At 32.2% G+C, this 26,488-nt stretch overlaps 2 protein-coding genes across 4 annotated transcripts; both read left to right on the top strand.

The window, feature by feature from the left end:
• The first annotated feature begins 1,447 nt into the window (after positions 1–1,447).
• Positions 1,448–15,818, top strand: LOC106064752 (pumilio homolog 3-like). Of its 3 annotated transcripts, none has more exons than XM_056029183.1 (19): positions 1,448–1,581; positions 3,951–4,190; positions 4,637–4,808; positions 5,007–5,208; positions 5,336–5,450; positions 5,839–5,950; positions 6,406–6,481; positions 6,849–6,942; positions 7,036–7,102; positions 7,910–7,979; positions 8,427–8,531; positions 8,761–8,864; positions 8,951–9,026; positions 9,200–9,433; positions 9,561–9,703; positions 10,072–10,217; positions 10,482–10,640; positions 12,892–12,982; positions 15,207–15,818. In XM_056029183.1, exons 2-19 carry the CDS (start codon positions 3,959–3,961, stop codon positions 15,358–15,360), a joined length of 2,352 nt encoding a protein of 783 aa, XP_055885158.1. In that variant the 5' UTR covers positions 1,448–1,581; positions 3,951–3,958; the 3' UTR covers positions 15,361–15,818. The 3 variants fall into 3 exon arrangements, with proteins under 3 accessions (XP_055885158.1, XP_013078823.2, XP_055885157.1); XM_013223369.2 differs by having other exon boundaries at positions 1,461–1,617; positions 3,949–4,190; XM_056029182.1 differs by lacking the exon at positions 1,448–1,581 and adding an exon at positions 3,243–3,381 and having other exon boundaries at positions 3,949–4,190.
• Positions 15,819–16,804: 986 nt separating this feature from the next.
• Positions 16,805–26,210, top strand: LOC106064743 (uncharacterized). Its single transcript, XM_056030903.1, has 6 exons — positions 16,805–16,963; positions 20,872–21,147; positions 22,677–22,950; positions 23,430–23,512; positions 25,690–25,866; positions 26,019–26,210. Exons 1-6 carry the CDS (start codon positions 16,933–16,935, stop codon positions 26,078–26,080), a joined length of 903 nt encoding a protein of 300 aa, XP_055886878.1. The 5' UTR covers positions 16,805–16,932; the 3' UTR covers positions 26,081–26,210.
• Positions 26,211–26,488: the final 278 nt, after the last annotated feature.

The following is a 26,488-nucleotide window of genomic DNA, read 5'->3' as shown; positions in this document are numbered from 1 at the left end:
CATTCTTCTTATTATTATTATATGATACAGACGTTACTTTAAAAAAATTGATCAACTATAATTGGTTAATAGGTCCAATAATTATTTATTCATGTATTGCCACAAACAATGGATAATTTTGCAAAATTTCAGCTTGATCTGAGAATGGGAAGTGGGAGAAAAACAAAGAGTAATAACTCCATATATAGCAGCCTTCTTCTTCTTCTTCTAGCCAGATTTATTGCTGCTGAGCTGTGAGCTCTTTTGCAGACTGCCAAGGAAAAAAAGTGTGCTGTTTTCTTCAGTTGTTCAGCACTGCCGTACAGGGTGTTGGTTGTGTTGGGCTGTAGTGTAGGGCATATCCAGGGCACAGTCCACTTTAAGCTTTCTACTGCAGAAAAGTTCCATTTGGAGAGCTCTATGGATGGCGGAGAATGGACCATTGGCCAACCCCACCTTGTCCCATGGATATTCCGGTTACAGTCTTCAGACCTAGATGTTTCCTTTTATGTCAGTATTGGAGAAAATTGCCAAGACCGAAAACTCCCTTAAAATGCGGGGACTATATATTTATATATTTAAAAAAAGCCTGAGGAAACACCCAGCCAAACACCCAGCCATATATAGCAGCCAAATTTCTCAACAAGTAGCATTTATTTCTCGTTATTTTTTAAATTGATTGATGTTTTGTTAGGCACAATAAATTATTGTGTAAAGTTTCAAATTCATCTGGATATGGGTGTTTGTGGGAGAAATAAAGTGTACAAAAAAATCAAACACACAGAGTTAATATAAGCTTAAATTTGTAAACAAAAGGGAGTTTAGGTAGACGAAGGCCCAATTTAACAGATGATGAAATATGGAAATTAAGTATCAGGACTAGATTAAAGAACGATTATCACAAAAAGATAAGGATGGGGCGAAAAAGACTACGTGAGTGTAAAAGTACATGGTAAATACTAAAAAGATTGCCTCTAATTAAGTGAAGTTTTATAATGTAAAGGCCTACTCAAGTATGATTTCTAGATTTCTTTATCTGATGTCACTGTTGAAGATCCGCTACACATTTTAAATAAAGGGGGAGGGAACAAAATATAAGAATATAAATTAAAAATATCGGGTCATATTGTCACATTGTGTTCCAGATCTGTTTCATCGCCCGAATCGATGCCCTTTTGTTTTTCAGATAACAAAAATGATCTATAATAATTAGAACAATGACTAATAGATCTAAACATTTTTAAAATTTATTAATAAAAAAATAGTTTTAAACATTATTGCACTATCTGCACATACTCACAACAGTTTATTTCTTTTAGACTCTATAGAGAACTAGACCTAGATCTAGACTAGTTATACGACATTCCTCCTACCTTTCAGAATTACTTTTTCCACCTTCAATTCGCATTTTCTAGTGGAAATATTTTTGGTTTACAGAGTTGGCAACTCATGACCACACTGTTTGCATTTCCGATTTTAACTTCAAACAAAAACACGATGATACTAATGATAGATTCTAGATCTAAGTCTAAATTAAAATTCTAGTAGTTCTAGACTTCACCAAGGCTATTGACATTGTCTACATCGATATAGATCTATCTAGTAAGAAGCTATCTATATCTAGAACGTTAGATCTTTGTAAGTCAAGTCAGTTTTTAGTCAGTGTTGGCGTTGCCTGTTCACTTGTCGTGTCGACCTGTTCACTGTTCAGCCTGTTGTTTGTTGGCTGTTCTGTTCAGCCAAGTTCAGGCTGTTCAACCTGTGCTGTTGTCAGTGTTGGTGTAGTGTCTGTATTACTGTATATTTAATATTTACTTGAAAACCTGTGGCCATGTCTCATTGTCTGTGACACACTCTACTCTCAGTAACTCTGTACTCACAGTAAAAAAAAAAAGTGACAGTCACAGTAGTACACAGTCAGTAGTCAGACACTTCTTCAGACAGTTACAGTACTGGTACTACACTACAGCAGACTTAGAGTACTTAGACCCCAGTTAGATCTAGTACAGTACTACAGTGTACAGTGACTGAACTTTCTGAAGTGAGTCAGTAGATCGAGTCAATTAATGTATTGACAGTGTGTAACGTGTAACTGTTAAAAATCATCTAGTCTAACTCTAACTAGAATCTAGATCTAACTCTTAGTCTTAGTTTGTCAAATCTGAATTTCTGAATCTAAAATAGATTCTAGTCACTGTAGTGTAATGTATGAATTTTATAACTATTACATTTTAAATTAGTTTTATTAGATCTAGTATCATCTAGTACTGCCATCTAGATGATAAATCTAGAGTAGAAATCTCAGTAGAATATATGCTTTCCAGCCACGCTAAGCCAAGTTCCTGCCATTTTTTGTTTCAAAATTTTAAACTCTGTGTCTGACCTATGAAAAAACTGAGTATGTCAATGAATTTGTCATCCTTTTGTCTATAAAAATAGTTTTTTTGTAATGTATCACTAGTGACTAGGGATAGTTAGAAGAGGGATGGGGTCAGTCTTCTCATGTGTAAAAGTTTTTGCCATGATTTTTTGTCCTGTAAAAGTTGTTTGCCAGTTTGGAGATTTATCTGCCACATCAATATATTGTAATGTTTCTCACTATTCAGGCTCTCTGCAAACCCCACCACATGACACCACCAACTTAAAGAACTTGACAACTCAGGGCTCCAAAATAACATAATAATTTAATGTCCAAAAAATCACAGCCAATACTGTACCATTGGTAATAATGTAACACATACTGTACAAAAACTTCACACTTCGACATATTAACTCTGTAACGCTGTATTAACTCTCCGCCTTTTCCTAAACTTGGACTCGATTCTCTGTTCCAAACCGACTTCACCTAGACTGGTTCTTGACTCCAGTTTCGACTCGTACTTGTGAAGTTGCGAGGTAATGTGAAGCGACTTGACTCTGACAAATATGCTCTTATATAGGGTCCCCACTGGCCTTCTAGAACCGGACGGAACATCACTCGACCCTTCTGGTTAATCACATGACCACATCCCTCGTGAAGCTACTGAGCTCTATTCACTCTAGACGTTTTTACAAACTTCGCCAGTCATCGCAGTTGACTGTCTTGGGTCGTCACGGTTTATGCTTGTCTAGCACTGGCCTGGGGCGATTTGTGTCGGCTGACTACACATACCACTACCCTTATCTGTGTCACCACCAGGTTTATTACTATATGTTTTGTAATTATCAAAAAATTTCATCCTTAATTTTTTTGTGCATTAGCGTAGTGACACAAGCCATTGTCAATTTTTCCTTGCTCTACATGTTCATTCTTGGCTTGTAACAGACGCCTCACTAAGGTTACTACTTTGAACCTAGTTTAGCTGGTCGGGCTTGGGAAAAAATCGTCTCTGTTATGGAGGAGAAGAGGAGGAGTCATTACAGGTAGTCTTCCTCTACTCAACCTTTTTGTCGCTATGTGTGTGCCTGTGACACCTTAGCCTTTTTTTGGTAAAAGTACCTGGTCGATGGATAACCGTTAGTCTCCTGCTCTTTCTCACCATTTTATTTATTAAGTTAACACAATTTACCCATCACACCAACACAAGGACAAATTTTGTCAAGCTTCCATTATTTAAGCTATTGCTAAGATTTATGCTTTGGTTATTGTGCCTTGTTTAGGCTTCATCATCCATTTATTTTGTCTGATCTACTTGCCCTTTCCCACATAATTTTAAGTCAGTTACTAATTTCTTCTTCCTTACAACTTATGCACCCTCCCCCAATTTATCACTGGCTACTTCTAATGCACATTTAATATTTTTCCTAATTTTTCTTTTAACAGTTGATGTAACTAACATACAACAAAACAATTATTGCACTGGATATAAAATAAGAGCAAAATATTTGAGAAATTTTAATCACATGGTTCAAATGGTACATTTATTAATTGATCTAATTTAAAAAGTATTTATTTCTAAAAATAACTATGAATTGTTGTTTTTTTCCCAGAGATTCAATAATGAAAAACAAATCAGCCTCACCTGCAGTAAAGAAATCATCCAGTGTTCTAGTCAGGCGTGGAGGATTCGGATTGGCTGAAAATAAAGGGCAGGGAATCAAAAATGTATCTATGACCCCTGATACTTTCGAACGTTCTCAGTCTAAAATTAAGAAAGCTGGTGTAAAAAGAAGAAAATCCTTGTATGGGTGTGACACTTCTCAAGTGGAAGATACATCTCAGCTTTCTCAGAGTAATAATTCATGTTTTGTCTTGATGAAATTTCTAGTCTCGTAATTGTGGGTATCAATTATTTTCTAATGTCTAATTCTGTATAGTTTTCTACTAGTCATCTTGGATATTTCAATTTGCAACATAATCTGCATGAACGAACAAAACCAATACAATTTTAATACTTAATTTGATTATATTTAGGTGTAAGGCGCACAGGTCAGATTGGTATAAAACTGGGATCATAAACTGGTTCAAAGAGGTTAACTGTTTGAATGAGATAAGAAACTCTAAATTACACTGCAATCTTCCTAGATTGTACTGCAAGAAACTAACCTAGTGGGAAGAAGCCATGAAGCACAGAAAATTGCTAATGTTTCCTAGTCATAATGAGAAAATTCTTTATGAAGTAAAATATCCTCTTTCTCTTTATTGTATTTAACATTTGGTAAACTTTCTTGATTTCAGATAATAGTATTCTTGAGAGAACTCCTGTGACATTGAGTCAGATTAGTATAATTGACCCATCAGAGAATGATACATTGACAACAACTTTTAGAAAGAAACACCAGCCAGTATCAGATGACACTTTGGAATTGGCTGTACATTATGCTAGAGGAGAACCAGATGGTGCTGAAAGGTAAAGTTTTTATTTTCCTGCATGCTTAGATTTTGTCAAGCTGATAAAAAAACAATGTTCAAACTTTACATTAAGGTTATCTTATCCCTTTCATAAACGAAAGTGTACAATGAAGTGTAAAATATTTGCTCCATTGATCCAAAACATTTTGCTCTTCCTATAGGATCAGTAATGTTCTAACAATGATTATTTTCTTAGGTCATTTACTAGAAAGCAGTTGTCTCAAATGTGTATTGATGATGGTAGTGATAACAAAGATAATGGGAATGAAGATGTTGAAGACTGTGAAATGGAAAGTGAATCAGAGAATGAAGCACCATCACCATCTAAAAAATCTAAGTTAGTTCAAAAAGAGATAAAAACACCTAAAGCAGAAAAGGGAAAGAAAACAAACCTGAAGGTTAGTTCTTTAAAAGTTAAAAGGAACTTAGATATTTATAAATACCGGTAGTATTGCTTAAATTTAAATATGATATACATGCAATTTAACATGTAAAAAAATGAAATTATCTTCTTGTTTCTTATAGATGCCATTTAAGCAAGCTGCCAAAAAACTAAAATCTTTAAAAGGTGTAGTGGATTCCAAAAAAGGTAAAAAACAAGATAAAAAAGATTTTGGACCTTTGCCAGATGAAACAACAGGTTAGCTATCTTGTTTATAAGCAGATTAGTTTAGTTATCAAAAAAACATTTCTAGGTAACTCAGAACCTTAGTTAATACTAGTAAATTTAGAGCACAGACTCACAACTAAATTAACCTTGCTTATCAATTAATGACAAGGATTTTTTTTTTCCACTTCTACAGTTCAAAAGTGTTTCAAACACAATAGTGGTGTTTTTCTGAAATATTGACTTTTTGAAACATAGTAGTTGTGTTCTTCTGTTATATTCACCTTGCTGTAATATTATTTATAATAAGAGTTATAGATTCACACAGTACATTAAAAAACATGCTATTATATTACTATTCTTTTACAATACTGTTCTATAATTTTATATTATTTTATAACTTTTATTATATTTATTTTAGTACCTAAGACTCCAAACCAAACTCGTAAGGAGGTAAAGCAGCAGAGGAAAATGGTGAAAAATAATTATGAGCTCATTGAAAATGCAAAAAAATTTTGGGAAGAGCTTCGCAGGTATAAAGACCTAGAAATTTGTTGTGCTACTATTGATTAATTTTGGTTATAAGATTTTTTGCTGTATCTGAGCATTTTCTTTTGATTTCCTCTATTTTATTAATAGTTTTATCATTGTTAATTTAATTAATAGATAGATGTTCTATATTTTGTCGATTTGCTATTAACAATGAAATGTATTTGATCTTTTAAAAAAGGTGCCTTTTTTCTACTATAAAAATAATGGTAGGTTATTTCATAATGTACCTTAGGTCATAATATTTTTCAAAGCATTGAAATGGTGCTCCCATTTAACCTCAGAAAATTTACTTCCAAATGACTAAATTTGTGAATCTCAAACAGACTTGTACCCACATCACAATTACAGCTCCTCTCTACCTTGAGATATTTCAAACTTGATGATATAGGTTTTTTTCTAAACATTGTTTAGTTTGCTCAGTACATTTTATTTTCAGACATGACTTGCCTGACACAAAAAGAAGAAAAATTTGTGATGATTTAATGAAATTGGTTACTGGAAAAATTAAAGAGGTTAGTACAAATGTTATTAAAAAAAAACGATGAAACAAGTCAAATGTTTGTGTTTTGTGTCTTGGCTACTTCAATTTAAGCCGGATTAATTGTTATTGCTTAACAATTCATGGTTAATTCATATTGATAAGATCTTTTCTAATCAGGCTCTCTGGAAAAACTGCTTAATACGAAACCACTAACTCAAGAACTTGACAAGAGCTCCAAATAATGTAATAAACAACAGCTAAATACTGTACAATTGGCATCACTAAACATCCAAATGTACTGGACATATAACAGTTATAACAATATTTATCATGATCATTTTTTCATGATGGTTTTGTTTCATACTTTTAAAAAATATAAATTGTATTTTTGAAACTAGCTTTCAGCAGTTCATGATTCAGCTAGAGTCATCCAGTGTTTGGTGCAGTATGGCACAGAGGAACAGCGTAACCTCATTTTTGAAGAATTGAAAGGTATGTCTTGAGCTAATCATTTATTTTCTTAACTGTGGAAAATTTGTGCTAGTTCCTTTGATTAATTAATAATTGAAATTTTTTTATTCTTAGATGATATCTGTGACCTCTGCAAGCTGAAGTATGCAAAATATGTGGTTAGAAAGCTCATAAAATATGGGTAAGTACATGTAGCCGATAAATACATAGAGCACAAATTTAGAAAAGAACAGTAAGCTATTTACATTGACTTGTACTAGGCTAGCAGTACACACCAGCTACTTCTGTGAATTTTTTCCCCAGATTTTATATTCTTTATTAAGGCCAGAAAACCCCCTTTTCTTTTTTTTAAATTTTAATAAACGGGGCACATTTTAATGACCAACCTAGCATACTTTTTTAGCCTGTGAATTTGTGTATCTGTTATATTGAAATTTCACGCCCTTGGGATTCATAGGAGGACAGTTTCCTTGCTATTGTTGACTTTTACAAGAGCTGTCCTGAGTTGTCAGTCAGTAAGACAATCTGGCTATTTGGCATGCATGGGTGGTTTGTTAGTGTTTAACTGCTAGCCCTAGTGGCTGTCAGATAGAACACCAGTTGAAAAAGACTTTTTTTTCGTTTTTCTCTATGGGCCATTCTATTAGTTTGCCAGCTCCTATGTGTAGGAATTGAGTTGATCCATCTGTGAAAACCGATTGGTTGTTGGTGTAATGGGTATTTCACTATTTCCCTGAGCTCTGTTTGATTGTGAACAGATTTTTTTTTTACTATCTCTTGATGGTAGCTCATTATTCTGTTCAGTTGATTCAATAGTTATATTTTCTAACTGGTATTTCTTTTTGAAGTTCAGAGATTCTTTTTTTTTGTATAAAAATTTAGAATTGAAGCAATTAGATATTTACAGCTGTATAAATGTTTTTTTATATATTTTTTTTTTTCATTTCACTATCTTAATAAAAAAAATAATCTGTTTATATTACATTAGTACAAAGGAACTTCGAGGCCAGTTATTTGCTAAATTTCATGGGCAAGTACGCAAGTTAATTAAACACAAGGTTAGCAATATGTTTTTAACTTTGCTAGAATATTTTGACAACATTATTTAAAAACTTTATTGCTAAATAATTTTTCAATGAGCTTAATAAGTTTCTTTTCTTAGCTTTTTTTTTTTCAGAAATAAAACATATATTGATATGTCATCTTAGTAAATAATTAGTAAAATGTTCTTAATAATTACTTGAAAATTATTGTAAATGTGAAAATGGTCTAACTTAATCAGGGTATTAATTTTGAAATGTTAAAAATATATATATGGTTGAATGGCTTTACAAAAAAATCATGCATATTTAGTTAGGTGTTAGTACAAGTTTTTAGAAAAAGTGTCATGAAAAAAGCTCATAAAACAAACACTTTTTTAGGTAATGTAATCATGACACAAACAAATTTGAGTATTCATGAGAATTTCTTGTGATTTTATATAATTTTTATTTTTTTTTTTCTAGGAAGCTTCAGACATTATTGAGTATGCTTTTAATGATTTTGCTACTGCACCTCAGAGGCTGGCAATTTTGGAGGAATTTTATGGTCCAACTTTCACATTATTTAAAGTGAGTAAACTAATTTTTTATTTTTTTTTAAGTTAAATATTTAAACATTATATGACAGATGATAACTTACTTTTAGTTTGTGTGAAGAAGTGCTAAATCTCTGGCATGTTCTTTGTCCTTAGGGAGAGACAATCATACACTTTTAAGCTTCATCAATTTTTTTTTTTTTACTAGATGAAATCATTTTAACTACAGTTTTAAATAATTGTCTTTCTTTCTCTACCAACAGGAGCATTCCCACCAAACTTTAGATCAGATAATGACAGAGCAACCAGAAAAGAAAGAAATGGTTATTCGGAGTATGAGGGAAGCTCTTTTGCCACTTATTGATAAGTAAGTTCAAATATTAACTCTATTTATTTATTAATTTCAAAGAATGTAAAATGCTAAAATGATTTTGAAATGTGTTTGTTCCTCAGAGAAATCTTAAGCTACTCTTTAGTCCACAAAGTATTTCATGACTTTTTCACATATGCTGATGACAAATCTAAGAGGGTAAGTATAAAAATTTAAAAAGTCTTCTTGTGTTGATCTTAATTGGAAATGTGTTATGCTTAGACTCTTTCTTTTTCTATAAACATTTTTCAATTCAAATTTTTTTTCAGTTTGTTACTTGTCAGTATTATAGAAGTTAACTCTTTCTTAAAGTAATTTAACATCTACTTTAGGAAATGATTGATGGTCTGAAGGAACATGTCCCAAATCTGTTGCATACAAAAGATGGCACCAGAGTTGCCATGCATTTCATTTGGCATGGATCAGCAAAAGATCGTAAAATAATTATCAAGAGTTTGAAGTCGCATGTTGTAAAAATATGTAAAGAAGAACATGGGCATCTTTTACTGATGGCAATCTTTGATAGTGTAGATGACACAGTGCTTGTACAAAAAGCAATTATTGATGTGAGTAGATATGATCATTTTTATTTTTTCAAAATTATTACATGTTTTCATTTATACTAAATGTCCTTCTCTTGACTTTTTAAAGTGTGTCCTAGTTTCAACTCAAGTATAATTAACAATATTTCAGGAAATGGTGAAATCATTAGACCAGGTTGTTCACGATCAACATGGAAGGAAAGTTTTATTGTACTTATTATTTCCAAGAGATCCCCATCATTTTCATCCAGATATTGTCAACATTTTGAAAGAAGGAGATGGTAATGCTACAAGGTATAGTGTCTTCTTCATTACTTTTAGTAGTGCAACTATTATATAATGGAAATTAATATCTATTACAAAATATGAAATAAATATCTTTTTAACTCTTTACTTGAGTGGATTTATCCTTTAAACTTAAAGTGACTTAAAAGTAGCCTGATTCCATGTGCTGTTATTTGCATTGTGTTATTTAACAACGAGCATCCCAACAGTTTTCTCAATGTCGTCAAACCCAGAAGGAATAGTTGGTTTCAGGGAGGACCCTTGAATGAACACATTTTTTTAATCAATATGCCTCATACTGCCTTACAAGTAATATAGAATGAAATTATTTTTTTGAATTTGCTACTTATATTTTATATACTTTAAAATCATTTTAGCAAAAAAGACAAAGTTGTGAGAGCCAAAGAACTGTGTGACTATGTTTCTCCACATTTAATCAAGTATTTAGAAAATAATGCCTTGACTATGATGAGCAACAGTAATCATGTCTTGTTAGTTAAAGCAATCATAACAAACGCATCAGGTTAGTAACAAGACTGATTTATTTCTATATAGTTTACATAACATATAAAGTTAACAAAAAGCAGAAGTTATATAAATTTTTTTTTTTTCAACTGTCATAAGATGTGAATTAATTTTTATCAGTTGAAAAAAAAAGAGAATATAAAGGTTAACATATGTCTATAATTATGATTCATTAAAAGCTTCACTCGATAACAGACATCCATCAACAACCAATTCATATTGCTATTTACATACATTTCACAAAACATTTATATGTTTTTAGGAGATGTTGTACCAGCTATGAGAGCGATAGCAGAATTAGTGGCTCAGCCTTGTAGTACTGCTGATGGAGCTATCAACATGATAGAGCATCCTGCTTGTCACATTGCTCTAAAAAAGATAATAGCTAATGACAAAACTAGAATGGAAGCTGGAAATGGAAGTAAGTGATTGTTTCTTGCTGTGTACTTCTCAGGGTTGATCCGCTTTTTTTTTTTTTTTACACAAATTTTTGAATTATTAATTCTGTCATTAAAGTATCACATAATTAAGTGATTCTGTGGCATTTTTTACGTCTCGTGAGACGATCTTTTCCCTTTGCAACTTCTTGTGTGACTAAAGAGGCCAATCCTTGATACACAGCTGCGATCACAGGTTGGGCATATAAAATCACCAGGCGCCATTGCATTTTCACCCTTCTTTCTGCTTCTGTTGTGTATGACATCTGCAATCTGTGACCCTTCCTTTATGCTCTCTCTCCATGTGGATCTGTCCAGTGCCACCTCTTCCCAGTTGCCAGTGTCGATTTTGAAGAGCTTCATGTCGCGTTTGCATACATCCGTATAACGTAAAAGTGGGCGACCAGCGGCTCTCCTGCCTTCTATTAGATCGCCATACAGGATGTCCTGTGGAAGTCGACCTACTGGCATTCTACGAACGTGGCCAAGCCAGCCAAGGCGTCTGCTGCTGATAACAGAGCGGATGTCCTGGCATCCTGCTCTATGTAGCACTTCCTCATTTGTTATCTTATCTTGCCACCTTATTTTAAAGATCCGCCTTAGGCATCGGAGGTGGAAGACATTCAGCTTTTTTTCCTGCCATGAGTAGGTTGACCATGTTTCACTTCCGTACAGCAAGGTGCTCAACACACAGGTCCGGTAGACTAGGGCTTTAGTACTGCTAGTCAGCAATATGTTGTCCCAGACTCTTTTCTGCAACCGTGACATGGTGGCCATTGCCTTGGCTATCCTGTTGTTTATGTCTTTATCCAGTAGAGTGTTGTTGGATATGATGGAGCCAAGGTAACAAAAGTGATCAACAATTTCTAGTGGTTGGCCATTAATGCTTACTTGAGGTGCAGTGTTTGTGTTTTGGACAAGTATCTTAGTCTTGCTTTGACTGATGTTTAAGCCGAACTTCTGGCAAGCAGCAGATAGTTTGTCAACCATGGACTGTAGCTGAATATCAGAATCAGCCACAATAGCTGCATCATCAGCATACAGGAGTTCCCTGACGAGTAGCTTCCTAACCTTGGTTTTTGCCCGCAGCCTTAATACATTAAATAGTTTTCCAGAGGATCTTGTATGGAGAAACACACCTTCATTTATGTCGCTGTACGCATAATGCAGTAGACAGGAGAAGAATATGCCAAACAGAGTAGGTGCGAGCACACATCCCTGCTTGACACCACTGCAAACCTCAAAAGGTGCTGATTGGGCTCCATTGAATTTGACAGTACATTTAGTTTCCTCGTGAAAACACTCAATTAACTTCAGTGATTAAGTGATTATTGTCTATGAAATAGGGAATAAAGTTATCCAAGCTCTTTTATCTAGAAGTGAATTACTTTTAATTTTAAAAAGGTTGATTTAATGTTGAATTAAATTATTGAGTTTCAATTACATTGTTTATTGAAATGGTTTCTACTTTGTATATGGCATGGCTAAGAGATCCTCCTTCCTATTCTTGGCCTCTGTTTTATGTGGTTCTCAGCCATTTTACACTCCTTGATTTCATCCACCTGTATTTTCTTAAGTTTTCTTGCTTTGTTTCCACCTGGCTAAGGGAAGCGTGGTTGAGAGGCTAAGTGCGCTTGAACTTTACTTGTCTTGGCTACCTAGAAGGGGGCTCGAGGTTTGACACCCGACTCGGGCAGAGTTGTGTTTACTGGGCGCTTAAAGGCAGCACGGAAAACCAACTCCTAGATATCCCCTCCCCCCCACTGGTCCACAAATGAGATTGTACCAAAGCGCTCTGAGCATGCTATAAGCATGAAAGTAGCGCTATATAAAAGCTATAATAATATAATAATTTATAGAATAAATTTTAAAGAGCTCTTTGATCTTGCAATGTTTTCTTTCTATCTAAACTTTGTACCAGTTGAAAAGAGTGATTAACTGGTCAAGGAGATTGAATGTAATAATTCTTTTGCAAACCTCTGTTTGTTGCTACTTTTACTTTCTGATTTCTCTCACAAGTAACCATTATACAATATACAGTGTCAATTTTAGAATTGATTTCATCAAAATGTCTGAAAATCATTGAGAAAAACAAACTTATAAACTCATAAGCTCCCTCATGGACCCTTCTTATGTATTTTTAAATATTATATTGATATATTAACTTTCATTTTTTTTTATATAAACTATTTATACTAGTGTTATTAATAGTTTTAACATTATAAATTGTTTCAGTTTTGTTCTCTGCAATATTATTAGAAGCATTACCTAAATCAACTATTAAAGTTTGGGCAGCCAGCAACAGAGGATGTTTTATACTTGTCAGGTTGGTCTTATAAATATGTTATTTACCAAAACAAAACAGTTGTATATGTGAGTGAATTTTTATTGGTACTTCACAAGGTCTTTTATATTTTCAATAAAATCAAAAATCTTTTTGTACTTATATTATTACTTTTCAATTGAATATCAGTACAAAGCAAGGTGGTTTCAAATGATTTGTATTAAAATACTTGTTGAGTTTGAATGCCTTCTTATGGCATTATTTTGTGTGAATTATAGTGGTTAAACCTGTTAATCATCACCATTTAAGTTCCATTAGTCTGTTGAACCATTGGAGGAGCAAAAATAAGTACACCTTCTTTCTCCATTCCTCTCTGTCTTTTACCTTGAATAGAATCTCTTTCAATGACACTTCACAAGCCCACCCATTCTTTGGGGCTGTCTTCATATTTTTTAATGACTCGATTTATTTCACTTAATACAGACCCTATAACCACAATGACGCAGCATAAACAACACTACATGGCAGCATGGAACAGCTAAAATTAAAAAAAAAGGATGTTTTTCTGCTCAGTAACAAAAAGTTTGCAAAATGAAGAAGAATAGTGGTATAATAAACTGTTATGACACGATTAGGACTTTGGGCACAAAAAGTTATTTGTTTCATAAAAAGGGAAAGTCTTCACTGAGAGATAATGACGTGACAAATTAAAAAACAAGGCCAGGATTTAGGAAGTAAACAAGACTTTTGGCAGCCATAGAGTAAGGTCGGCTTTAGTAACTGAAGTAGAGATTTAGCTTGATGACATTCGACGGTTCCCTTCATTATTATTAAACTTCTTGACATTCACTATCAGCATCGACTAACTTATAATGTTGGCCTTTCGCCTGTGTTATTTGATTTTGTTATTTGAGTGTTACCTCCGTTTGACTTATCTGCATAAGACACAGTGCAGAAGCACCTAACAATACTAATTGTACCTACATATAGAGAACGTTTAACATACAGATTGTTCAGTGTCAAAACCTTTAGTACAAAAATGACCAAAACATCCTGCTTCAATTGCAGAAAATATTGAACATGAAAAATTTTTGTAGGCTAAAACAGTGCTAAGTTTCCTTGTAGTTTTGACAAAAAGATTATATCAACTCACTCTGTCTGTCTGCCTGGTAAAAAGTTTTTACTTGTTATTCCTCTGACACTCAATCTCAGATCAAGCTGTAAATTTTCACAATTATTTCTTTACCTGACGACACAAGCATTAAAAAAAATTAACTTATTAGTTCATTAACTATTGGTAATTAATTATTTTGTTTGGTATCTCAAATAAGGGAAAGAAATTGTACTTGACTGGAGCAGTGGTATAAGCTGAATTAGTCCCCTTCATTGGTCGCCACTCTAAATTGAAACAAACAATTTATAATTATACAATCTTCTCTAGTCATAATTACCTTACTAGCAGAGTGGTTTGCACCGTCTTCCCGAGGAGGCGTGAGCCTTGAGTTTGAATTCAGGTAGTTCTGCCTTTTTAAAAAAAAAATTTCTTTGCCAATGCTTTTAAAAACCAATTATGGTAAAATCCACCCATATATCACTTTCTTTCCCGCCCCCCCCCCTTTTTTTTTTTCCCAACTGGTCCAAATTAGTGATAGGATCATAGAGTATTAAGATAGATGCACAAATTTGCGCTAAACAAAAGCAATAGGTAAAAATATTATTAATCATACAAATTTATTGTTGTTACAAATTTAATTACATGACTGATCCAAACTAATATATACAATTACACTCTATAAGCTTTGCTTTAAAAAAAAAGTATTTTTAAAAGTTTTTCTTGTTTTGACAAATTGGAAAACTTGCAACTTGAGTCAGCACATCTTTTGTGCTATAGTATGCTTAGTGTGTTCTGGTCCTATTTCATTTATGGGATGGGGTATCTGGGAAAAGGTTTCCTTGCTGCCTTTGGGTGCCCAGAAAACAAAACTTATCTGGAATCAAATCTCAATTTCAAATTCTTTGCTTACATCAAGGCTCCAACTTGAAACCCTTTGTTAGGTAGCCAAGCAGTTTATACCACTAGCCATTCATACTTTGATGTCCTTCAACTTCTGAAAAAATCTATATCTATTTAAAATTTATTTTTGTTATACCTAATTTTGTAATAACTGTTGCGTTCTTTGAAGCTGTTAGAAGTACTTATCATGCTTTTCTGAGCTTTTTTTATAATTGGCATTATAGGCATGCTAATTATTTGGAACTGTTTCAGCCTTCTGGAAGTGGGATGCTCAACTATCACAGAGAAAGTCAGCAATCACTTACAGCCTGTTACGAAATCTCTGAGTAAAATGACATTTAAAGGAGCAGAGCTTTTACTGGAAAAGTTGAAGAACCCAAATAAGTCTAGAGAGTTTAGAGTTTGACATGTCAGCATCAGGCAGAGTGGATGAGAGTGAGTGCTGTGACATTTAACAAAGACAAAAGTGGATAACAGTGAACAGTGCAGTGTAAATGTATTTTGATTCATCTGTATTTTTAATGTACATAAATCCAAATAATACAAAATTCTTTGAAAAGATTATTAAATTTACTTTTAAAATTATCTTTCTAAAGAGAGGGAAAAGTTTCTGTTTGTATCACAGCATCATATTTGCTACAAAGTTTACTGAGAACATTCTGTTAGTCTTTCCATTTAAATACTTTGATGTGATGCTGTATTTTTTTACTTAAAATAGTTCTATGCTCATTTGTTTTAGAAAAATACAAAAACACTATAAATATGCCAATAGATTTTTTGGTAGTTAAAATGATTACCTTTTAGCTATTGTCAATGATTGATGTGAATTCACTTGTTAACACAATAAACAGCTTCCAAAATGTTCATTTTTCTTTTCTTTTTTTTTTTTTTTATTTTTTTTTTTTTAACAATAATCTTGTACCTTTATAGAAACTAAAACTTTCTGTGTGGGCTCAAAAACCTGGATGAACACAGGTCTCAAAAACAGCTCTAATAATTTTCCTAGATATTGTTACAGTTGATGTATATCTTTGGGCAAAGAATTACTAGCTCCGCCACACTTGGAAAACTTTAGTTTGACAATTAAATTTTTCAAGTATATAAAAAAAATTAATTTAAATTTGGCTAGAGACATAGAAAATATATTAAATGAACTATACATGTCTTCTGTTTTTTTCAGGAGTTAAAAACAAATTAAAAGTTCTGGAACATTTTCACACCATCTTCTTGGTCTAAATCTAAAGGCCTATCATTAAAATATTATAAAGTCTAGTAGATCGATAAATTTACTTAACCAGGATTCTTTCTCCGAATGGGTGGGGGGGTGTAGTTATTTGCATGTTGCTACCCTAAAAACAAATAGGATTTTAAGATATTTTGAAAACAAGCAAAAACAAACAAAATTATAAAAAGACAATGCTGAAATAAAGGAAACAACCACTCATTTACTGCCATTTTTCTCTACTTCAATATTTATTTCCCTTTTTCAATATAATAAATTAGTTACCACTAATTAATTAACTAATTGGTTAATATTTCATTGATTCATGTCTTTTCATTAACATAATTAATTATGCAAAGTTTCAACTTGATCCAAAAATGGGAAGAGGGAGAAAAAACATGTAAAAGAATCCAGCCAGAAAGACAACTTTAATAAATATTTGCTCTTGCCACTTGTGTCACTTCCCACACAAATAGATCTAGATCTATAAGGAAGACATTTTATTTTCGTTGAGCGGAGGGGATGGTACTGGTTAGAACTTTGAATAATTTGAGAAACACTAGATCTAGTCTAGGGTCTAATTACATACCTATATATTTAGAATAAAAGAACAATTGATAAAACAACAACAAACAAATTGTTTTCCAAAATAAAAGAGTTCCAGGCGATGGCCGTGTTTATACATGGAAATGATGGATAAAAATTAGTGTTGACAAATACGTCATGCCATGAAATTTTCTTCGTCGTTAGATCTAAATGGCAGGAGGATCCAGAAAAGGCCACAAAGGCAAGCACTAGCTTTAAGTTTAAGTATCGTAATTTTATTTCATCTAAATACAGATATTTTACAAAGACTGAAAGTAGTGAATTAACTTAATTAAGTGAAACTAGTGAAAGAGTATTTAGTATTTAGATCTAGATCTATATAATTTAATAATTTAAAATGTATTAGTATGAGTTACTATGACTTATGACTACTATGAGTAAAATGATTATTACTATTTCAATTACTGAATTAGATTATCATCTAAGCTAGGTGTAGATCATAGATTATAGATCAGTAGATCTAGTTAATCTAGTATTCTAGTGAATCTAGTCAAATCTAGTGACCTAATTAGTGACTAATTAGTCAATTAGATGAATTACAGAAATGCCAATGAGGCCCAATGAGAATCAAATTGGAGCCTGTCATTCCACCCAGAAAAACAAAAAGAGTAAAGAGTATAAGAGTAAAAAAAAAAAAAAAAAAATCTAAAACAAATTAATTGCACTTATCTTATTCAATAATAATTCATCATTTTCATGGTAAACCAGTAACACCTGACAGACTAAAAATGCAAAATACTTAGGTGTTATAATAAAAGAAAAACTGTCATGGAATCCCCATATTGATGAAACTATCAAAAAATCAAACAAAGCATTAGGCTTAGGGTTTATTAAAAGAAATTTCTATAAATCAAATAAGAACATAATATTAAATTGTTATTTAACCTTGTTATTTAACCTTGGTAAAGATAGAAGACTCAAAAGTAAAGTAGCAATTATACATAAAACACTGAACCATAATCTTCAAAAACAAAATCTAAAATACTCAGAAAGACACAAAGATAAAGGCACATTCCTCATTCCGTATGCTAGGACAAAATTTGTACAAATGCTCCTTCTTCCCTAGTGCTATTAGAGCATGGAATGGGTTGCCTGAACTAGCAGAATTCAGGTATTTGGTTAATATGTATGACTAAATGCATAGGACATAATCATCTTCTTTTTTGAAGTAACGTCTGTATTATATAAAAGATAAGATCGTTTATACTAGAATGATCTAATTATTATTTAATTATATTTATTTTTATGATTATTATAGAATCTAGATAGATAATTAGATTATCATGATATTTAATATTAAAATTAAAGAAATTCCATCAGTTTGCCATTCAAATTCAAGCCATTGTTTTATGAGTCTATACACTCTATATTTTACTCTATAACTATAATAATCAGTCAGACTCTTTTTTGTTTTTCTAGTGGCTGCTAGCCTAATAAAAAGAATAAGCATTATAATAATAGATGAAAGATTCTAACTATTATATATTTATACAATTAAAGGGTAATAGAATTAGATTAAATTGTTTTTTAGTGCTAGTCTAGAGATCTAGATTATCTGGATCTAACTTCAGTTTTGTCTAACAGTACAAAAGGCAATTTGATTCCAAAATAATTAGACACTAAGTAAACTTAATTTTTCCTAAAAGCTTTGATTAAAGACCAACTGTGGAGATTGTTCATTTCATCTTTGGTCACTTCATCCCCAGTCACTTCATGTTGTAAAATCTTTGGCTTGTATAATGAATGAATGTGTTTATCTGTTTGATGTTGTTGACTTGGTTCAATGCACACAAGATTACAGCTTACGTTAAACTTGATAATTATTCAGTAATTTAATTGCAAGTTAAAACACATTCACCACCAACAATTAAGGATAGTGATAAGTATATACTTAATAAAAATGATTAAAGAATTCTAACTATGTTAAATTACACAATGGGATGATTGTCATTTGTCTCTAAATCCATCTCTGTCAACATAGCATTTAATTTCTGATGCTTCTTTTTGTGTGCTTCTGTTCTACTTTGTCATAAGTCTGTGTGGTCATTATGTAAAGTGCTTCATTCCATATTTACATTAATGTACTGTATAAACTAACAATATCTGTGATGTTGGTTGAGCATGCTATGATAAATTGGGTCAGAGTTGTGACCGGTGCTTTTGTTTCCAGTGTATTGCTAATATAAGGAATGAACTTGGTTAGTTGATGTTGCGATCGCACATAATGGGCATGATTAACATCAGTTTTCATTTAAAAAAGAAATTTCTTTTTTTTCTCCAATGTGTTTTTTACTTTGGGTAATTAGGACCTAAAAAAGGTAAACAAAATTGATTATAGGTCACAAATATGAGTGAATTAAGGAAAATACTAAAAAAAAATAAAACAACATTAGTGAAGAAACAAACATTTTTTGAAATATGCCTTTTAATACAATTATGCTTCCAAGCTGTTATTTCTATTCAAAAGCTGAGCATAAGGATTAATTGAAAAGGCAGATAATAAATTAAAAAAATACATTAGGAACATTTGGATATTATGTAACACCAAAAATCACCTTTTTACCCAACTTCCTCCCCCCTAAAGTAGCATAACAAGAATTTGAATTTACAAAAGACTTTATTAATTATCATTTTTCCTAATTAAATTTTCCATCGTGGTATCAATAGAAATGATGGGAAAGTATTGACATCTTTCAATGCTTTTCATTATCTAAATTTTCATGTCGTAACATTCAGTTTTTGCAATCATTGATGAGAAGTAGAAACTTTGAAAGAGACTCGTAAACTTAATTTTTGCCTCATCACTTTGAAACATGAGTCAATCTTGTCATAACTGAACTTCAGGATAGGAGGGAAATCAGGAAACTTTTGCAGGCAGTTGCTTTCATTCACCCAGCAACAATTTGAATCTGCACTTTTGATGGTTAAACATTTTTAGAAAACCTGTTTAGTTTTTCCACAAAAGTCGGATCCGCAAAAGTGAAGGGACTATTGTATATTTTTTTCATTTGAATATTTGTTTGTTTTGTTACGTAACAGATCTTCAGACTCCACATCCCTCTTGTAATAAATGTTATCAAATTTTTATCCCCCTTCCCTCCCCAGTTGTTATAAAATATCTGAATATTCCCATTGCCATTTAATCCATTAAAAACAAGCCAAAACTTAATAATTACCCGCTGAAGATAATTCCTCATTTGATTGAACACAATTATTATACAAATATTTAGACACTTTAATTTTATTATCAAACACAGCTAATTTGGAACAGATGGCTGTTATAAAACTGACTACTTGTCACAGCCTCGTTTGGGACTCATTGTGACATGTTATGACTTTTGAGCTGCCTATTGAAATTGTGGTTAATAATAATGTCATGTGGCCATTAGAGTTGGGTAGACTTAGGGGCTTTCCTAAAATTCCATAGTTCAAAATCCTAGTCTTCAATGGGATTGAAACCCAAGACCCCTCTGTTTGGAAGCCAAGTGTTTTACCTCTCAGCCACAATGTCCCCTTATAGCATGATCAATGCACTTTGATGTAGTTTATTTTGTTGTAATTTGGGCTGAGGGTGTATAGGAGAAAGCTCTTAAGACTTTCAGCCAACACAATTCCACTTGAGACTTGAGAAAAACTCCTTCAGGTTTCAGCTCTTAAATTCAGCTGCAAAATCTCTAAATTGTTATAAAATAAGATATAGGTAATTGATTAATATAAACTAAATAAAAATATCAGCATATGGCTGATCCTTCTCATATATTTATTTTAAGTTTTGTACTTCTTTGAGATTTTTTTAATGCAATGAGAAGAAAAAACATGTTACTCTTTAAGGGACAACTTCTATAGGGTTAAGATTTGAGACTTAGATGGTTTGGACATACTAAGAGAGATGTGAGACAATAAAAGTTGACTATTATCTTTTAAATGAATGTTTTTTACCGCCTTTCATGCAGCACCTTCACTGCAGATGATGGGGATTATTTGTCATTTAATTGTTTTTATGGTAATTTTTTTTTTATGCACTCAGCTATTTTTATTCATTTTATAAGTATTTATTATTTTTGACTCCCCAAAAATGCTTTTCTTCAGAGTTGTTACATAAATTCAAATCTAAAGTGATAGCCAAGTTATTTGGAAATAGAGAAGGCATAGAGACACAGCCTAGTGATCAGTCTGAAGATGAAGTCATAAGTCTTACAAGCAGCTCATCAACCCTTTCAGGTCTAGATGTTGACTGTCGTGCGAGGGAAGTTCGAATTTATGGAGCTCAGTGTTGTCCTACTGGCAGCAAACACAGGGATCACATCAATGAACCAGTTCATATGGTTGGCTCTTCTTCATATCTAAGTGATGATGAGGATTCTGGTTAGTAAGATCTTAAAATATTTATTGTTAGCATCAATATTATTATTTTATATATAAAAGAAAACATACATTAAGCAAAGTTTCAAATATTTTTGTAAAATGTATATTAGTCCTACCTCTTTTTTTTAAATGTCAGGTGTTCTCCTTTAAACCATTTAAGGCAAGCTGACACCTGAGCTGCTCTTTAAAGTACTTCCACTTCTGTTTTTCCCTTCTCCTTTAAGCTCACTAAAATATACTAGTCGACCAGCGGCATAGCATACGCCGCTATTTTGCTGGGCCGGCCTTAGATGACCGCAGTGGGCTCCGCACTTTCATAGGACCCGCGCTAATTCTAGGTGAATAAATTATTAAATTAAACCATTGTATAACTTATAACAGATTTCACACTGCCTCCTGTCGATTTACCAGGAGCTCCTGGAAATCTCCTGAAATTGCAAAATATACGAAAAAGTCCTGGAAATATCCGGAAATTATTAAAATCTTTAGAAAACACATACTAATTGTCAAAAATTACGAAAATTGTCATTTTGGGGTGTCATTCAATATGGAAAATACCAATCCTACGTGCAATTAAAAAAAACCATTATCCTGTAATCTTGGAATCTGGTGAAAGAAGCTTCTCGCACCTCAAACTAATGAAGAATTACTTGAGGTCAACAATTCTCATAGATAGATTGAAACATTGGGTAATTCTTGCTATTGAGCGTGATCTATGTAGGAAATACAATTTTTATGATATACTATATGACTTCGCTACACGCAAGGCTTGTAAAGTAGTTCTATACTTAGTAAAGAATGAATAAAATGCAAAGACGAATTTATTTTCTAATACAAACTCTTAAATTTCACTTATTATCCGTATCCCTACCCAAACTTGGCCCTGCGAAATCCATTTAAAAATTAAAAAAAGAGTTATCTTTCTTGGTCACAACGGTCCGGCCCTGCTATTTAGTGACTACTACTTGTTCTCCCCCACCCCTCTTTTTTTTTCCTGGCATAACTCTAGTTTGTCCGACTTGCAGAAATAAAAGAGTGATCTTTCCTTTACTTCTTGCTTGCATGTCCAAACTCTAGAGTCATGAAGAGAATTATATATATATAGATGAGATAGAAACAGCTGTCAGACTGTAAATAGTGCCTGTACACTATCCAGAATTCATCAGATCTTTGTTGTTTGAAACTTGTTTGTAATGTTCATGCAGTCACTTTTGGTGAAAGGTTTTAAGAAACCTTAGTTGCTTTCTAACTTTGATCTCAGAAGCATAGATAAGGATTGAGAGAACCACTGCTGGTAGACTCTGATTTTTGTTGGTAGATTGATCAGTCTATTTCACCACATTTTTTGTTTGAAGGCAACCAAAAGTGCTGCCAACTTTAGCCTTTTTGCCCAGATATATTTTTAAACACATCAACCACTTAAATTATTATGTAAATTTTATATCAACAATGTTACACTAAATGAAAAGACTATGAATGAAAAAAAAAGTGAAAAACCAACTGATGTTTTTTCAATAAAAAAATTACAGATAGTATTTCTGCTCCAAGAAAACGCAAAAGGAAAAAAACCCATACTTGTTCAGAAGCTTTAAAAAAAGCCCAACAAGCAGCATCCTCATCTTCATCTAGTAGTCAAACAACAGACATGCAAAATCAAGAGACAACCTCAGCAAGGTTAACTAAGAATCAAAGAAGAAAACTTAAAAAAAAAAAGAGAGAGAGCAAGAAAAAGTTTAACAAATATCAAGCTTCAGAATTTGTTTTTGACTCAAGTAGCAATAATATGGAGTTTTTTAATCAAAGGTAAATTATGGTGAGGTTTCTTATCTTTAAAAATATGTTTTTCAAATTAAGAAATAAAAATGTTTCTTTAAATTGTCAGCTTTAAATATTGAGTAAATATAATCATATGAAATGCATCTATATCAGAAAAGCAAGTGATAGCTTTATTTGTGTCCTTCTTATATAATGGTCAAGGAATTTCCAGGTTTGGTTAATGACCAAATAAACATTATATCCTACTGATGTCAACTGGTAGGACTATGCAATATACTCATAACTGAGGCACAAGCCTAATTAGCATCACAGCTTGAACCTTTGATTTAGCACTGGCATCCTATAGCTCAGTTATTTGCTCCACACATCATACAAAGAAAAAGTCATTATTAGATCAGTCACCTCATCTTCTGTAGAGCAAAAATTTACTGATGACTAAATTTGCATATTGAAATAAAAACAATACCTTATTTAAAAAGTAATTAAGTCTTTCAATAAACTCTCAGCGTGTCATCTCAGAGCAAAGAGGAGCATCTAAAATCAGTGAAAGAATTTCTGGAAGCCATATGGGAAATATTTTATTGCCAGAGTAAGTACAACTACTTATATTTTAGTTTTTAATGATTTAACAACGTGTCTAGATTACCAACACATCAATAAAATATAATCATGTTAAATATATTTATATATTATGATATTTAATAGCCCCTGGGCATTAAAAATGAAAGTGCTTATGTAATAAAAATAAAAAAATGACTGGGAAACATATTTGTTTAATTTATGCTAATTACTTTCTGAGTTTTATGTAAAATAAAGTCTTTTAGAACCTCTCAGAGATAATAACTTAGATTAAAAAAATTGTGAAAAATTGTTAGGATTATTTGGTGCATACATTTTATGTTATTTTTTGTTAATGACACTTAGCACTACAGCGGCATAGATTCTATACAAATATAAAAAATATGGAGGGGCAATAATTTAAATGAAATAAGGCAGTTGATATTATAGCCTCTTAGGATTAACATCTACAGTGTATTATGCATTTCTGGTACTTTTTTGGGGGGGGATCACGAATATAGCTGCGGATATCTTTCTTCATTGGATATCAAATGTATTGATGTTATAATTGAATTATTCAACTCATTTGTAGTTGAGCTGTTTTTTAGTGTAGCTCAAATTAAAAGTAATAAGTTGTGAATATTCAAAACGCCATCAAAGTCCATGCAGACTCATTTACACTATGACAGCAACACAATATACATTAAAAAAAAAACTGTTTTAAATTTAAGCATTAATTATCACACATTATTGAAATGCAATCGAAACCTGGACGTTGACAAAAAACACAGAAAATCTGCTAAATACTGGGAGGGGAAAATCCTCAGAAAAATTTTTAGTGTCATACATGAGGAAACCAGAGAGTAGATTTGCACCAACCAAGAAATATATCGGCTATACAAAGACCCATCCATAGGGACAAAAATAAAAAGTAACAGATTACATTGGGCAGGTCACCTTGAAAAGTTGTCAGAGAACAGAGGAGCAAAGGTTATTTACCAGCATAAATCAAAAGGCAGGCCCCCCAAAGGCAGAGTCCGGGCATGGAGACATAAAGCACAAGATAGATTAGAATGGAGAGATGTGCTTAAGCAGGACAGGGCCCTCCATTGGCTTTAGCACCACTGGGATGAAAATTGTTTCAGTAGGATAATGAAAGACTGAATATCTTGAAGCTGCTTTTGCAGTTGTAAACAGAGAATTAATGAAATTGACAAAAACAAAAAAATGGAAGAAAAATAGAAAATTAAATATTTTTACAAAATTAAACTCTATTTGGGGTTAATCACAATAATCTGCTTTTTTGTTTACACATTGATTTTTAAGATCCCATTTACATTCCTGAAGCATAAAATGAAGTAAGAGAGAAAAAGAAAATGATATGAAGAAAAATGGTGATGAGATAATTGACCCTAAAGAAAAATGCGCAAAAAAATGGAAAGAGAAAGATTGGGAGAGATTTTTAAATAAATAGACAAAATAAACTATGTTTTAGATGCCATATTGAAAGATCACAGTTGTCAACTATATCTCATCTCTGCCTAAGGTCCCATCTGTCACATGATTTGTAGCTCTGGGCGAGTCTTTCCAAGTGTTCCCACTTCTTGCCTATCTGCTTCTGAATCTTGGCACCATGTAGTTTTGGGCCATTCCAGAACTAACAAATAAATTTAAAAAAATGATTTTGCGCTCAAAGCAAAAAAAGTTAGAAATATAATTCTACTGTGCTGAAAAATTATTATAATCCTTTTTTAAAAATAGTTTGCTTATCTCTTTCCTGTACTCTGGATGCACCAAAAACACTTATTTATGGCTTTGCTTCAATGCATGGAAATCTCCAATACTTATATTCAAGATTGTACAATACCCTAATTTGTTCATTTTTTAGATGTTTGTGTAGTCCAAAAAAAAATATCTAACTACACAAATATTTGAATTGATTTTAACATCTTAGAGTATAATATTTTTGGTACATTGAAATAAGACAAATTTCTATTTATTTTGTTTACAACAAAAATAATCAATGAAGACTAGGGAAAAAGACATTTTTTAAATTTGTTAAATTATGAAATTTCATTAAATACCATCTTCCTTGACACACATTTTAGTTTCGTAGAATGGAATTGCATACTCCAAACTTTTTCTAATCTCTGTGTAACAGTCAGTAAAATAAGTCATAATTAACAATAGACTTGGTTCTTTTTTTAGATCCAGAAGAAGCCTATACTTCATCTGAATTTCAAAATCTTTTAATGAAAGTGGAACAATGTCATGCTGATGAATTACTGCTTCTATTTAGTGTCATGTCAACACTGGTGCTGAGTAACCAAGTGATAGGAAGGAAGACGATAGAAGAATTTAAAAGAAAGACAACACTCAATTCAGGTTACACATCAAACTTGATACATTTTTAAAACTTTTTTAATTATTTAAATTTTAATATTATTGGAATTTTTTTTTAATTCAATTAGTAATCTAATGTAATCTACTCTTCACAATTGAGGTTGCACTGGGAGATATAACTTTTCTATTTTCAGAACTGAAGACTTTTGTTACAAATCTGTTTTTGTATTGGACAAATGAAGTCATGAAAAGTTGACACTCAAACTTACATGATGCAGTGAATGAAAGGATTGCCAGCAGTTGATCCAAGAGTATTGTAGTCATATTTGACTCTGTACATATTTGAGAAAGCATTTTCTTATGTCAATAAATTATTGAATAGAAAACTAGGCTTTTTATATTTGTCCAGAATGACAGTCAATCAAGCATTTTCTAAATGTGTGTCTTTAAATAATTATGTACCAGTATTCAATTTTTATATAATCTGACCAGTCAAAACATTTCACATTGTATAGCAAATTAACTTCAGGTGACCGAAATACCTTACATCTAGATTTAGTCACTCAACTTTGTCGAGGACAAAATAATTGAATTTCTCTTTCACTTCTTATTTGTGACCTTTTTGGTAAATTGATGTTTTATTTCCAATAAAAGAATATTAACT

Source organism: Biomphalaria glabrata, chromosome 5 (assembly GCF_947242115.1).
Source record: "Biomphalaria glabrata chromosome 5, xgBioGlab47.1, whole genome shotgun sequence".
NCBI classification, from domain to species: domain Eukaryota; kingdom Metazoa; phylum Mollusca; class Gastropoda; family Planorbidae; genus Biomphalaria; species Biomphalaria glabrata.
The sequence above is the reverse complement of the archived record's forward strand: the minus strand, read 5'-3'. Positions and strand labels throughout refer to the sequence as shown.

Bases quoted from the DNA above. Each gene is read 5' to 3' on its own strand.
- LOC106064752 (XM_056029182.1), top strand. From the start codon at position 3,353: ATGGAGGAGAAGAGGAGGAGTCATTACAG. The intron at 3,382-3,948 runs GTAGTCTTCCTC...TTTTTTTCCCAG, and splicing joins AAGAGGAGGAGTCATTACAG to AGATTCAATAATGAAAAACA. The intron at 6,943-7,035 runs GTATGTCTTGAG...TTTTATTCTTAG, and splicing joins CATTTTTGAAGAATTGAAAG to ATGATATCTGTGACCTCTGC.
- LOC106064743 (XM_056030903.1), top strand. From the start codon at position 16,933: ATGGCAGGAGGATCCAGAAAAGGCCACAAAG. The intron at 16,964-20,871 runs GCAAGCACTAGC...GCTTTTCTTCAG, and splicing joins ATCCAGAAAAGGCCACAAAG to AGTTGTTACATAAATTCAAA. The intron at 21,148-22,676 runs GTTAGTAAGATC...AAAAAATTACAG, and splicing joins AAGTGATGATGAGGATTCTG to ATAGTATTTCTGCTCCAAGA.